Below are 14,928 nucleotides of genomic sequence, written 5' to 3'. Positions count from 1 at the left end.
TATTTTGGAGGGGTGCCTTGAAAAAATTTGGAGACTCTCTAAGGGTGCCGTGAACTGCAAAAGTTTGGGAACCACTGTTCTAGAGGAAGATCAGCATTACTAAACTAGAACTATAATAAACGCTGGATTTTCTTTTTCATTCAATACATTGCAAAGTTTAGTTATGGTTTAGCTTTACTTACTGAATACTGTTTTTAAATTAAGTTTGGAATTTAAACACCATTGAGCAATCATAATTGCCCTTGTCCTGTTCGTGTTTGTATCTTCACAGCCAAATGTTTCAGTATATCCAATACATGATATTTGGAGTGCCTCCTTTAGGTATTATGTTTGTTTGGCTCTGTTGCCAATTTGCTAGTGTTACACATATAGGATTTGCTGTACATTTTTAATAGGAATTTGGAAGGAAATCTACGCCAACTCTAAGACATACTGGTAGGTTCGTTGCCTTCTAACAAAATTAACCCTAGTGTCTGTGTCTGTGTGGTAGGCAATATAGATTGTAAGCTCTACTGGGGCAGGGACTGATATGAATGGTTAAATATTCTCTGTAAAGCTCTGTGGACTATGTCAATGCTGTATAAATGATTGTTATTTAATAAATAGAAGCTTTTTAGGGGGTCATTTGTGTTGTAAAATATTCTGTTATTGCATACATATTAATAATTATTAACGCTATAAAAGTTTTTAAGCAACTATGGTAATGAAGATTGCCAAACACCATACTTTTAAATAACTATGACTTGTTCAATGAAATTGTAACATATTCAACATATAAATGTTATCAAATGTCCAATTACTGCTGTAGACTTTAAAGAAACAAATCTAGATAGTCTTACTATTATTTAATTGCCCTGCCTCTTAAGAGAATGTAGTTGCAGGCCTTAGAAATTAAAACATAGCTAAAATTAAACTTTTAATTTTTATTTTATTTTTTTTATTTTATTTTTTTTCCAGCCTGTCCGTACACAGACTGGATTTCCTTTATTGCAACACAGCCACCTTTTGCTGTTATACCATTGTTTTTCATAGTAGATTCCCTTCCGTTGTATGCTTTACATTGCCACCTCAATCATGGCTACACCCACCATGTGCTGTTCATATTAATGATGGAAGAGGCGTTGTCTGATATTTGCAGAAAGAACATCACTGTACTTGTGATAGTAATAGGAAGTAATTCTTAGGAGTGCTTTAGGATGGTCTTCTTTTAAGGCTGAAACTTTCTAAAGCACTTAGCATGACAGAGATGTTGGTATATATGGTGCTGAAATTGTTTATGCTTCTAAATGTTACTTTTGTTTCCTACCTGGAGCTCACAAACAATAGGGTAACCCTAACCTAAACCATCAGCCTCTATTACACCTCTACCTATAGCTCATGGAAGAATATTTGTCATACAGCACTGTAACAATAAAAGCACAGGAATGTATAATTTGTATTACATACATACATACATACATACCTAGAAATCTAGGTGACTATAGCTGAGGAATGACTGTTCTTCTGGGATTTTCGTGCACAACAGTCTCTGCAGTTTTCATAGAATGGTGCGTAAAACAAAAAACATTCAGTGAGCGTCAGTTCTGTGGCCAAAAATGCCTTGTTAATGAGAGGTCTGAGGACAATGGCCAGACTAGTTCAAGCGGTAACTCAAGTGTCCATGCATTGCAACAGTAGTATGCAGAAGAGCATTTCTGAACATTGAAACTCGACGTGGATGGATACAGTAGCAGAAGACCACACTGGGTTTAAATCCCGTCATCGAAGAATAAGAAACAGAGGCTCCAATGGGTGCAGACTCCTCAACTCTGGACAGTTGAAGATTGGAAAAATGTCACCTGGTATGACAAATTTAGATTTCCGCTGCAACATGAAAATGGTAGGGTCTCAATTTGGCACAAATAACATGAATCCATAGATCCATCCTGTCATGGGTAAATGGTGCAGGCTTGGTGGGCTAATGGTGTAGGGCAGGGATGTCAGTCGCAGCCCAAAAGCATATTTTTTGGGGCCTATGGAACACAGTCAGCAGGGTAAGCAAGGTGGGGGGCACCGAACCAGAGGGGCACTCCTCCCGCCTGACACCCCCGCTTCTCTGCCAGCACCCTCCTCCCTTCGGACTGAACGATGTTGGGCGTGACATCGTCACTTTCGACATTTGTAGTGCGGATCACCCAGAGAGAAGCCACAAGAAGCAGAGAATACAGAAGATAAGAAAACCGAAGAGAAGAAAGAGGGCAATAGAAAGGAGAGTGAAGGGGAGCAAAAGCAGCATGGAGGGCACAGTGTGAAGCAGGGGAGAAAAATCCACATGGAGGGCACACTGTCAAGCATCAGGAAGAAATCATTAAACTTTATTTTGGTTTTTTTCCTAATAATAAACCTTACAAAATTGCATATGAGACTTTTTTTTTATTTTTCTTGCGACCCACACAATCTTAGACTTTGATTATTTGGCCCAAATGGGGTTCTGAGTCTGACATGCATGGTGTAGGGAATGTTTTCTTGGCACACATTAGGCCCTTAATGCCAAAGCATTGTTTAAATGTCACAGGCTACCAGAGTATTGTTACTGACTCCAATAGAGCACCTCTGGGATGTGGTGCAACAGGAGATTCGTAGTATGAATGTGCAACCGATGGATATACAGCAACTGCATGATTCTAGTATGTCAGCATGAACCAGAACCTGTAAGGAATGTAATTGCAGCAGCATGTGATCCGTGATATTGTGCTTATCAGATAGTGGGAGGTAAAACATATTATTAGATGTCCACACTCACTAGTGAATTATAATGCAAACTACACAGGGAGTAACTCCCGATACAGATCATTTAAATTGGAAATCAGCAAGTTCCTCTAGGGCAACCCATAAGGGAAAGCTTTAGCAGAGTGGGTAAATAGAAGTGCAAACATCATGTAGCGCACATACACTAAGTTCTATGAAATCAAAGGACTGGTAATAAGTGTACAGAAGATGCAGAGCAACATTACAAAACTATACAGAGCCTATACAAAACAAATTAAATGAATTAACTGCAATACACAGTCATCCAGAGACTCCTAGCACTACAAGGTGCAATATAATAGCAAACATAAATTTGGTCAAATACCTACATCACAATGTGCACATGTATACTTTAATCTGGTTTAAGATATTGTTATTAATGAAACAACTCTCGACTCTTATAAAGAGTTGGTACAGCTAGTTTATCCAGTGGCAACAGATCTCTTTAGATCTAAAAATAGTTTGGACTGATTAGAAGAAGAGGAACAAGGTAATGGACAATGGGAAAAAGAAAAAAAGAGAAGGGACAATTCCTAGCAAATATAGAGATAATCACAGGAAGCACAGTCAATAGTATTACATTAATGACATAGGCAGTTTTGTTAATAAAGTCCTAGCTTTGTTATGGCCTCAGTCTCCAAGTCATCCTGTCAACTTGACACAGAAACATCTTGCAGGCACTAAGACAGCTAACATATCATATATAGGTGCAAATTGGCAATTTCATCCATAGACCCAGTGTGCATTAATGAAGAGAAGGGATAAGTACCATTGCTTTGAGATGAATCTTAGGGGGCATCACTTTATTCAATTAGAGTTCTTTTAACATATTGTGTAACCAAGTTGGATGAAACAGCAAAGACCTCGTTCAGGTTGTTAGGGGCAATTGAGTTAAACCTATGAATCCATTGAGTTCCAATTTCACATCTTCCTGCCCCTATCACTACCTCGCCTTAGAGAGGGATATGGTCAGTGAGGCTGCATGTGGCTGGATGAAGATTATGGCCTGCTTCCAAGAAGTGCATGGCCACTGCAAGATTTTTTTTAAGTCTTGTGACTGAGTAACAGCACACTGGCCTGTCCTCGTTAAGGGTGCCGCATTGACGCTCTGAGACTGGTGGCTTCAAGTGTTAGCCTCCGGTTTTGCTTCTTGTAATATACAGATACTGATGAGGGTGGATTTCTTATGATATATTTTACTGCTCCCTGTCTTACTGACTTTTGTTTTTTTTATAATTTAGCTTTGTCATTTGTGTCTTTATGCTCGATCCATGTTGTACATTCTGGTGGATTTATTTGTATTTGGTTTTAAAAGCTTCTCTTTTTCCCAGTGATGTCATCTGCATTCTACCTGTTTCTCTTAATGATGTTACACATCTGTTAGCCGTGACCTAGTTACTGTCTTTGGTGTACTTTTTTTGTGTCTAAATGTTTGTATCATTCATTTACTCTGTGCTGCCGAAGAAATCCGTTTTATGGAAACGAACCTTTGCTGCTGGGTGTAGTAGCACCATGTTTAATTTTCACTTATTCTCATATGATACCAATGCTGGGTAGTTCTTTAAAAGATGAATACTACTTTCAGTAAATGTACATTAATAATTTATTCTTTTATAAGAACCTTTATTGGGGGGGGAAATATTGTATACTGAAGCACTACAGTATACACACAGCATGTGTGTGAAAATATGGTGTCTGTATATATGTGTATTCATATATGCTGTAAATATTACTTTGCAATATATAAATAATGCATTGGTATGCACAGCAAGATTTCCATTACATCAGAAGCTACACAAGATGTTCCAATTAGTGAGAGAGTATCCTGACTAATTGCTTTTTGAATACAAATGTATTCTAATAAACTGTGTCCACCGTTCATTTAATGAGATTTGGACATTGGACTACAGTGAGCAATATTAGGTGGAAATAAGCTAACCAGCTCTTTGAGGTTCATGACTTGTAAAATACATTACCCAGAATATAAAACAGTTTTGGTTTTTTTTTTTAAATGAAACATAATTGTTACTTCATCTATTACATGAAATGAGCATGAAACATGTTTAAGGTCAGAAATGTGCAATATGCTCTTACCGTGCATCTTGCATTAGTTGTATGACATGTTGTTTATTTATATAGTGAGGATCATGTTACTCTGTGCTGTACAGAGAATATATATAATCATTCACATCAGTCCCATTGGATCTTGCAATACATCATCACCATTTATTTATATAGCGCCACTGATTCCACAGCACTGTACAGAGAACTCATTCACATCAGTCCCTGCCCCATTGGAGCTTACAGTCTAAATTCCCTAATATAAACACACAGACAGACAGATAGTGAGACTAGGGTCAATTTTGATAGCAGCCAATTAACCTACTAGTAACCTACTAGTATGTTTTTGGAGTGTGGGAGGAAACCCACACAAACACGGGGAGAACACACAAACTCCACACAGATAAGGCCATGGTCGGGAATTGAACACATGACCTGTGAGGCAGCAGTGCTAACCACTTAGCCACCGTGCTACCCACAAGTTCTTAAACCTATGTAACCTGTGCATATTTCTAGTTTCCTTTGTTTATCACTTAGTGGTGTTGACAATTGCCAGAAACCGTGGATATAACAGAGAATGGAAACTGTCGCATAAACCATTTCAGCCTATTATTTATTACGAGTAACTTAAAATATACAACTATGTCTGTAATGAAAAGTTAAGGGTTTTTTTCCCCCTTTGCTTTCTTGATTAGGTGCATTTGATTAGGGGCAAACACCTTTTTCATTCTTCTATCTTCACGTCAATGGGTCCCTACTTATGAAATGGCGATGGTCTAACCTGTAGCCTTATCCAATCAATAGAATGTTCAAAACAGTGCAGTGCATTTGAGGATATTCATGTGGGCATCTTGTGGGAGGCAGTTTGCCTCGTTTACAATGTGCTAATTGGTTAAGACAGAACACAAAATCCTTATTAGTAGTGCTATGTGCCTAGATTTCCTCCAAAAATCTTTTTTTATAGAGTAAAATGACGCAGGTTGCAGAGTAGCAGAAGTTTGAACGAGCCGATGGGAGGTTGGGTGGAGTAAGAGCGTCTCTTACAAAGTATGGAGTAGGGGCAATGATATGCCTAGTTTTGCAAAAATGAGATTTCATTTTGAAAGTCCAGATTATTGTAATGAGATAAACAGGTTACCCTTAATGGTTATTCTATATAGGTCCACAATATCCTACACTACAGAGACCTTTGCTCCATATCTTGCACCGATGACGGTTAAATCTCTGTTTGCATGTTGGATGAACGGCTCTACGTGTTTGGCTGTATTTATGCACTAAATGAGCATTTCTGGATGCAGAATAAAATTCGTCTTTTTAGCTTTATTTTTTTTCCTAATTTTCTGCTGTTTTCTGCAGATTGCAATAATCTTACTTCATTACCAGTCTCACTTCAAGGTTAATCAACGGACTAATCATTTGTATTCTCATTATGGTGAATCAGCCTTTCCAAAGCAATCAAAAACAGTTGGGGTTAATTAATTCAGTAGAGACTTGGGCTAAATTTAGTGTCCTTCAGAAATTGGGTTTAGAGAAAACAACGGTGTATGTACTGTTAGGATCTTTAAATAGGTGTGTGTCTAGCATGTGTTTTTCAGCAAAGGAGGTGTAGATATTGTTCTTCAACTGTAAGGTTAAAGAGTTTTGTTACATTGGGGTTTTGGGGGGGGGGGGAAGGGGTGTTGTCCATAGCATCCAAACAGACATGTGCTTTATTTTCCTAAACTGTGCTGCAAAATGAAGAATCTGGTTAGTTGGCATGAGAAACGCCACAGTTTCCTTTTAAAACAGTTTTCTTAAATATCGAACAAAGTATTTCTATTATGTAAAGCAAGGCTCTACAATATCTCGTCGCCACTGTGATTAGAAAATTCACCATGGCGACCAGTCTACATGAGCGCCCAGCTGTTGTGGGTTCCCAATATGTTTCCTGTTCCAGTTTGCAAGCATTGTATGCCAAAGCTGTGTCTCTCCACACATGGAAGCACTGTTGAGACAGTCTGCCCACAAATCAGAATGATTTGGCTGTACTCTAATTTATTTCCAGACTGTACCTAACGTACTTTACTGTGGAGCTCTTAGTCTTGCAAGAGCGACCTGATCAGAATGTTACCTCATCAGACTAAGCTTAGCTCTAGGCAAGTGCTGTGGTGCAAAGCTAAGTAGCCTGTTCTGTTTAAAGATTGTTCTCCTACCTGGGAGTCAACTCACAAGCAGAACACCTGGGTAATATTTTCTCTGATAAAGTGTTTTTGTCGTATATATTGCTGGGTCAGTGGACAACATATCCTGATGTGTCCTTCACGTTGTTCTTCAAAAATCTCGACAAATACCCCTAAACATATCACAAAGCTGATCATAGATTGTACATATCTTAGAGTCAGCAAAAACTTTTATAGCTGTCCTTCCTCCAGAGTCTCCTAAATAACCCCCCCCCCCCCCCACTCTTCCCCTCATCTGTCTTAGGACATACTGGAGGTCTTTCAGATACCCACCAAGACTATGATCATCACACTTGAGCCTGAGAATGTGATATTTCGGTTTTGAAATATCATTGCACATGTGGATCTGCCCTCCCCTTTCTTTTTTCTGAATCACTCCATTTCTTAGAACAATGTATACAATGTAATTTAAGAAAAAACACATAAAAAATATTTTATTTAAAGACCTTTTCTCTTTTCATATATGTGGAAATATTAAAAAGGACCTGTCATGTCCCCTGTTTTAATAAATCCACTGTAGCAAAGTGATTTCTGCTCATACCATTATTTGAACCTTGTATAATTGAAAGACTGTTGCACCACCAGCATTTTCTTTTTCAGTTTTTGTGCATACCCAATTGTGTAGATGTATTACTTTCATTCCCTCTCAAGTCTTGCAAGTCTAAGTTGGGTGAATTCCTCAGCAGACTCCTCTTTGTTAATGATAGTTTCCTAGATAATGAGGGCTGGCTGATACAGGAGGACGTTCCCTTATTCCCCAAGCTGCAGATTCAAGAAACCTGAAGAAGCGTATTACTCATTGGGCGGTGAAATGTTAAAACATTCCTTTTTGTTTTGCCGAATATAAGACTGCATTTCAATTCAGCAAAAAGATAGTTGTTGTCAACACTTCTCCTTAACACTGCATACCTGTGTGTATCTAGCAAAATGAAAACTTAATGTATTGGTTCATATTTTGATCAAAACATCTAAGCCTGCACCCCAGCATCAAGGGTACATCATTTTATGCAAATCCTACGCTGATCTATTTGCTCAAACTCTATTAAAATACAGTTAAAATCAGGTGCTCTCACCTCCTTGGTATAGGGGTTTACATCTAGCAAAAGCTGGCTTGTGAGCAACACCCAAAAAGGCCTTTAATAGTCCTTACCGATAGCTACCAAGACGGCACAAGGTAATAATTAGAAAGAAAAACGGTGACGAAATTTCTTCTTTGTATTTTAGTTCACCCTTCCTGTTGCTGAAGATAAATTGTATTTAAGTTACATTGCAGTTTTTTGATTTTTGTGTTTTGGCTGCTGACAATAAGGGAATAAGCTTAGATTTTATTTCAACAATCCTTCAGGCTCTCAAAGCAATCATGTAACTTATGGTGCTAAAATATGGATTTTGAACTGCTTCTTGATACAAAAACCTCTTCCATAATAAACCTGATGATACCTACTTTTTAACAGCATTTTTGGAAAGCTACCCTGTTGTGCACAAAAGAAGCTTCCAAACTTTCACAGTTTTCAGAATGCAACTAAAAAGTTTTGACCATAACTACTACTCTTAGTCGGAAGCTTAAATAAGGTGAAACACACGCTGTTGCGCCACCAAACTCAGGTCAGCAGGTGCACCAAGCTCCATCGGAGAAAGTCTTCGGAAGATTGTCCAGCTTGCAGACCGATTGGCTACATCCTTGGCGTTGCAGTCTTCACAGTGCTGATTAGTTGCTGCAAGGCCATGCATATCTGTGAACATAGACCTTCTACAGAGAATGGCGCCTCATGAGGTACAGGTCATAAATACAACCTTTTTTTTTTATCTACCTGCAATAGAAACACAAAGTATGTTTTAAAAAAAAAATTAGGACAGAAAGTGTAATGTGTAAAAGTGAAATCCAAAGAAGAAAGCATTACCAGAGACTGTTATGGGGAGTTACCTCTCTGCCTGAGTGTCCTGTCAAGGAGAGTTTCATAAGTAAGGATACAAGGTATGGTAAGAGAGGGAAATTCAAGCCAACAGAATCAGGTACCATATTAGACTGGACTCGGGCAGTACCTGACTTGACAGGATATCACTTGCAGTGATGCACGCAGTGAAAATCACGGAGTATGCAGTACCACTCCTATGTAGAGTTTTGACTTAAGAGTCACAGTGATCTTTGAATAGGTGATCTACGACAAGATGCATGATTTGCCATCACAGGTAGGAGTAGTGGACATGGTCTATTTAATAATATAGACAGGCACACTGATTCCAAGTTGATTGTGACACCCCAGAATGGCAGCAGATAGAGACCAAACAAAAAACCGTAGATAAGCACATTCCTCTGCACTCAGCTGGGTTATTGTTCCGCCTCAGGTTCTCATGTTTGGTTGGTCATAAGGAAAAATTTTAACTAACGGTTTTAGGTAAATATTTTTTTTTTATATTGAGAGTAACAATAAGTGTGGTCTAAGAAAGAAAAGCTTGACCAGAACGGTTTACTCTGAAACGGCAAAATTCTTTTGTGACACCAAGATGTAACTCTTTAACAGTAGTAGAACAGCATTTTCCAATAACTTTGGCCTTCGTGACATGCACATGAAATACATGCAAAAAGCAAGCTCCTTCCTCAGGTCACATTGCCCTGTCACATTGTCTTTACAGTATTTATCACAATAGAAATCTTATTCTGCTACTGTTTATTTAACGGTCTACATTCATGTCAGCGGAAATTCCTACATTGAAAAGATGATAATGACAGATAAGAATTTGTGCCTTTTATTAATGATTTCTTCACACATTTGGCCTTTTTCTGGTCTATTCATTTTGCTTGCGCATATGCTATTGTAACTACTTCTCATTCTTGCTCTTTCATAAATCCCATACTAGATAAATAGATTTGATTATTTCTGACAATGGGTTTGTCCTTTATGAAGCAGCAACTGAATTCCACTGTGGCACAGATATCCTTTGTGCTGTGTGCCTTTTTTTCTAAGATGGGATCACCAGCATTGAATTTAACTGAATAGAAATTGACTTACAGAGATAGGAAGGTGTTTTGTTCTTCGTGCAAGCTTGTAATCTTGTATTTATTTTATTTTTTTCAATACAGTGTATCTAAAATGTTTGATCATTTACAGTCATTGCTAGCAAATATTCCTTGACATAATGTACGATATTTTAGTAGACAGGCTTTAAAATTAAAAGCATTTTGTCCATACAAGCAGGACATGTATAGTAGTTAGGGTAGTGTATCCAGAGTATCTACAGAACAATGACACACCTATCATTCAGCATTCTTGTTAATATTTTTATATTGACACTCTTTATATTGTAAACCACGAAAATGAGCTGGCATAGGGATTCTGAAGGTCCTGCTGCATTATGCTGTCGGCACAGTAAAAATGCACCACGTGTAAATCTGTATGTATGTATGTATGTATGTATGTATGAACATGTTCCCGAAAGGCAGGCACCACACACTAAACTATTAGTATTATGATAGAGTTCAGACTGAAAAGAAAGTGTCTCAAAGACACACATCGATGAGACATTTATGATTATTTGAGGAGAACAAATCTCCCATGGTAACCACACATCTCTAGAGACTACATATTTTCAGATATGCTGTACCCTCAGTCCACTGAAACCACTTGTCTCAGAGTGGCAGCAAAGCAAATAGTGGCAGAGCGTTACTACAGAGAAACAGGATGGTGTGAAATGCCAGTCTGCCTGTTGAGTATGATTCCCCATCAACACTTGGAGGCAGATGTGTTGGGGACCACTCCCGGGAGGAGTAGTAAATTTTCTTAGTGGAAGTTTCTCCATTTGTTTATAAAAACATGGACTGTTGGAGCTGGCGATCAAAGTATATAGCAATGAGTTTTAAACTGTATAATCCTTTCCAACAGCAGCCACATGTACTTGTATCTCTCTTTCTGAGGTTATCGTACATCTGTTTGAGTTATAATTCACTTTCACAAGCCTGTTTCATGAAAACCATATATTTTTTCTTCTTCGTTTTTTCTCCCTTCAAATCTGTTTTCTCAAACTGACATCTGTTTGTCACCTGACTGAATGGAGCATCTGAATCAAGTTAGGCTAGGTACACACTACAGAAATTTTCTCCTGATGTGTTATCTATAACGATTTTACAAACGACAGATTAAGAAAAAAAGAAGTGCCGAATCATGTGTTCACGCTATACACGTTTTGCAAGAAATGGAACAACATATTTCCATTAGGGAACAAGATTTTCTCAATCAACAATTTCATGTGCTTTGGGACGATAAACATTCATCGTTTCAGTGTGCACACTAATGCGATATTGGGCCGAACGGTCGTTTATCGTTCGTTTGACCCAATAATCGGCTGAAAACACTGTAGTGTGTACCAAGCTTTAATTACTCAAGTTAATTTTCTCTTTCTAATGCTGGGTACACACTACACAGTTTTCGTCCAATAATCGGCTCAATCAGCCGACATACGACCGCTCGTTCAAAAGTCGGGTCAGTGTATGCAGTGACACGATGGTCGAAAGTCTGCCCAAATGGACGATTGTCGCCTCATTTGGTTGGTCGTACCATTTAATATTCTCGTTTCTGTTGTGCAGTGTGTATAAACTTCTGACCGATGCACGACAATCCTCCAATACTTCCTGGACCTGGGGGGGCGTGTGTATGTATATTTTTTGATGTGTGTCCCATTCCCACGTGATGCGGAATCCGCGCATCACTGACTTGTGTTTTGTATCGATGTATATTGCACCTGTCTGGCTGCAGACCATTACACTTGTATAAAGCACGTGTGTTATTACCCTTTGCGTCTATGTTGGCAATGTATTCATATTTACTCTTTATAAACTTTAACCTTTATAACCTATTAAAGTTATATTAACCTTTATTAACTTATAATTGTGAAGTACCCAGAATAAACCACCCAGTGTTCATGCAACATTTTTATTGCAGGAAAAAGGTACAAAAATTTTTACACACACAGCTGTCTGAAAGATCCGCATGAGAAGTGAGCGCGCCCATACCAATCAGAGCGCAGAGTACTGCAGAGTATTTTTTTTAGTATTTAGTACTTTTAAAGGTGCTACTGGTTTGTGACAGAACAGGTCTTGATGTCGCTTGGGTTTCTATCCCCCTTGATTTCTTTATCCACGATACAAGGAAATAAAAAAATGTTTACCATTTAACTTCTATATCTGTAATTTATATTCAACGACATAAATACTCTCATTTTCTGACCTTGCACACTGCTCGAGATCAGTTTATATTTTGGTCCCTGTGGCGAAATCGCAATAATAGCGAGCTTAACCTCCATACATTCTGGAAAACAGGCGCATTTCGGTTATTATAACGGTACAGGTATGTGCCCAAAGCATTTAGCTGTCTACACATGTTCACTGAAATACCTTCTTGTAGAACTTTAGTATATTTTTCTTTTTCAATTTTTTCTTGTTTGCTAACAGGTGTAACATTAGTGGTATCTAAACAGTCCTTCTCACCGTTAATTCTTCATTCTGACATAAAAAAAATTAGGTTACAAATTAGTTTACAATGCTTTATGTGACACTAGAATGAAATAAAGTCCTTCTAACAGGTATACTACAAATGCTACTTACCATTTTTAATGTCGTTGTCATCCTGGTCCAGTACTTTTACCATCATCTCCACCTCTCTTGGACTCATTGGATTTGCTTTTTGCTCTTCTTGAGTATCTCCATCCACCACCTTAATTTTTCCAACATTTTTTGATACCATCTCTGACTCTGTCTCCGTCTCCATAGCTGCAACCCCCACTGACACCTTCTCCTCACCCGCAACCCCCACTGACACCTTCTCACCCGCAACCCCCACTGACACCTTCTCCTTACCCGCAACCCCCACTGACACCTTCTCCTCACCCGCAACCCCCACTGACACCTTCTCACCCGCAACCCCCACTGACACCTTCTCCTTACCCGCAACCCCCACTGACACCTTCTCCTCACCCGCATCCCCCACTGACACTTGCTCACTCGCCATCTTCTGACGCTCCTCTGCGCCAAACAGGTTCCTTTGTCATTTTATACACTCAGACATGGGCGTTCGTTTCTGCTGTGGACCAATCAGCGATTATGCACGCCGAGAATGGAGCATCCCATTACATACGAAGGGATTTTATTATTAGGGAACATTCATTGCATTGCACTTTAGCAGTTTATTGTTTTTCTAAATTTTATGTATGTTACTAAACTTCTATTTGATAGGAATGAATGAAGAGACATTGTTGCCTTCTCTTTTTATGCAGCTTTGGTGGTTAATTATAGCGAAAGCTCTGCCCCTTTATGCTAATGTATTTGGTATCTCGTTAGATTTCCATCAAATGTCGCTGCAGTGTGTACGAAATTAAAATCATTGCTCACAACAACATGGCTGTAAAAAGTCGCTAAAGGGACGTCCGCTCTTCCCTTTATCGTCCTAAACAAGGCTGGTGTGTATGCAGTCCATGGACCGAGCGATCGGACCATCGATCGCATGTAAAATCGCTCGGCAAAAAAGTTGGTCGAAATTTCTGTAGTGTGTACCCAGCTTTACAAAGACTCTGCATTTATAGTCAACAGGGCTCATGTACCAGTGTTGCATTTAGCTCCAAACTTTGCACTGCAGCAAACAGTCCAATTAAAGCGAATAGCTGATTGGTTCTTGTGGTTAAGTGCAAAATTTGCACCTAAATACTTCTAATAAATCCAACAAAGACAAGAAAAAAAGTGTGATTGTTTTGATCTCCATGTAAGTCCTAATAAGAGACCACTATATTTTAAGTCAAATTAATATTTTATACATTAGTACAGATCATTGAAAAGTGCAAACCTGAGTGAGCCATTACATAGTGTCCTCATCACTTTCCGAATGAAATACAAGTATTTGTGTTTTAAAAAACTTGTGGTGTAATGATCACTAAGGCAGTTTGGTCTTGTGATTTGAGCAGAGGTGGAGAGGACTTTGTGTAATACAGTTTGCATGCTGAACATTCCTTCCCCCAATAAGTGTCAGTCATGCAGTATCATTGTTGTTTTACATAACCTACATTGTATTGTTGCTGTTATTTCTCCTTTAATTTCAGCAAATTTCACTGTTCATTAAGAAATTTGAAATGTGCAATGTGTATAAATGTATTTATAATTTTGGCTAATAAAAAAACATTTATTCCGGAACACTAGACAAAATCTAGTGTGATGTCTTTTGTCTGCATGACCAAGCTTGTTTCTGCATCAGTATCATAATGGTTTGCTACTATCTCTGTTTTTTAGAATGGGTATCCTGTGTACATTCCAAGTTCCTGGTGCTTTGCTACCTCCATGATGTAAAGAATGGCTTGCAGCTGCATGAGCTTGCCACGGGTAGTCATCTTAAGACTTTCCCTCTGGATGTTGGCAGTATTGTGGGGTTCAGCGGTAAGAAGAAACACTCAGAGATTTTCTACCACTTCACCTCATTTTTGTCACCAGGTGAGTAGTCGCCCCTTTTTAACCATATCTATCTTTTATTACCCAGCAGTATAACTTATGATATTGTTGGATCAATTATAAATTAAAACTACAAAAATATTGGCTCTTACAAATTTAGAAATTTATACCAAGGTGATACCAGATTGTAGTGCAAAATTAAACTGCAATACTTGTTCTTTAATAGCTAGACAGACTACCCCTCCTAACTGTTTCAGCACATGAAGTCTTCCTCTGTTTAGAACTTCAGAAATGACTAGATCACTTCCTAGAGGGAAGCATTTATTATTTTTACTGTCTACTTATTTCAAACATTAGTAGCTTAGTAAAATATAGGTGTTTCTAGAAGTGAAACAGTATATGGCTGCTAGATAGAGCGAGAATACATGCATTGTC

At 38.4% G+C, this 14,928-nt stretch overlaps 1 protein-coding gene across 1 annotated transcript in view; it reads left to right on the top strand.

Moving 5' to 3' along the window:
- Positions 1-14,928, top strand: part of PREP (prolyl endopeptidase) — an 89,722-nt gene that overhangs the window by 46,129 nt on the left and 28,665 nt on the right. The window contains exon 9 of the mRNA XM_075202849.1: positions 14,338-14,535. Within this exon, the coding sequence (XP_075058950.1) occupies positions 14,338-14,535 (198 nt within the window). The remainder of the gene's footprint in view (positions 1-14,337; positions 14,536-14,928) is intronic.

This window comes from Mixophyes fleayi, chromosome 3 (genome assembly GCF_038048845.1).
Source record: "Mixophyes fleayi isolate aMixFle1 chromosome 3, aMixFle1.hap1, whole genome shotgun sequence".
NCBI classification, from domain to species: domain Eukaryota; kingdom Metazoa; phylum Chordata; class Amphibia; order Anura; family Limnodynastidae; genus Mixophyes; species Mixophyes fleayi.
Note: the sequence above shows the minus strand (reverse complement) of the source record. Positions and strands in the feature narration are given on the sequence as shown.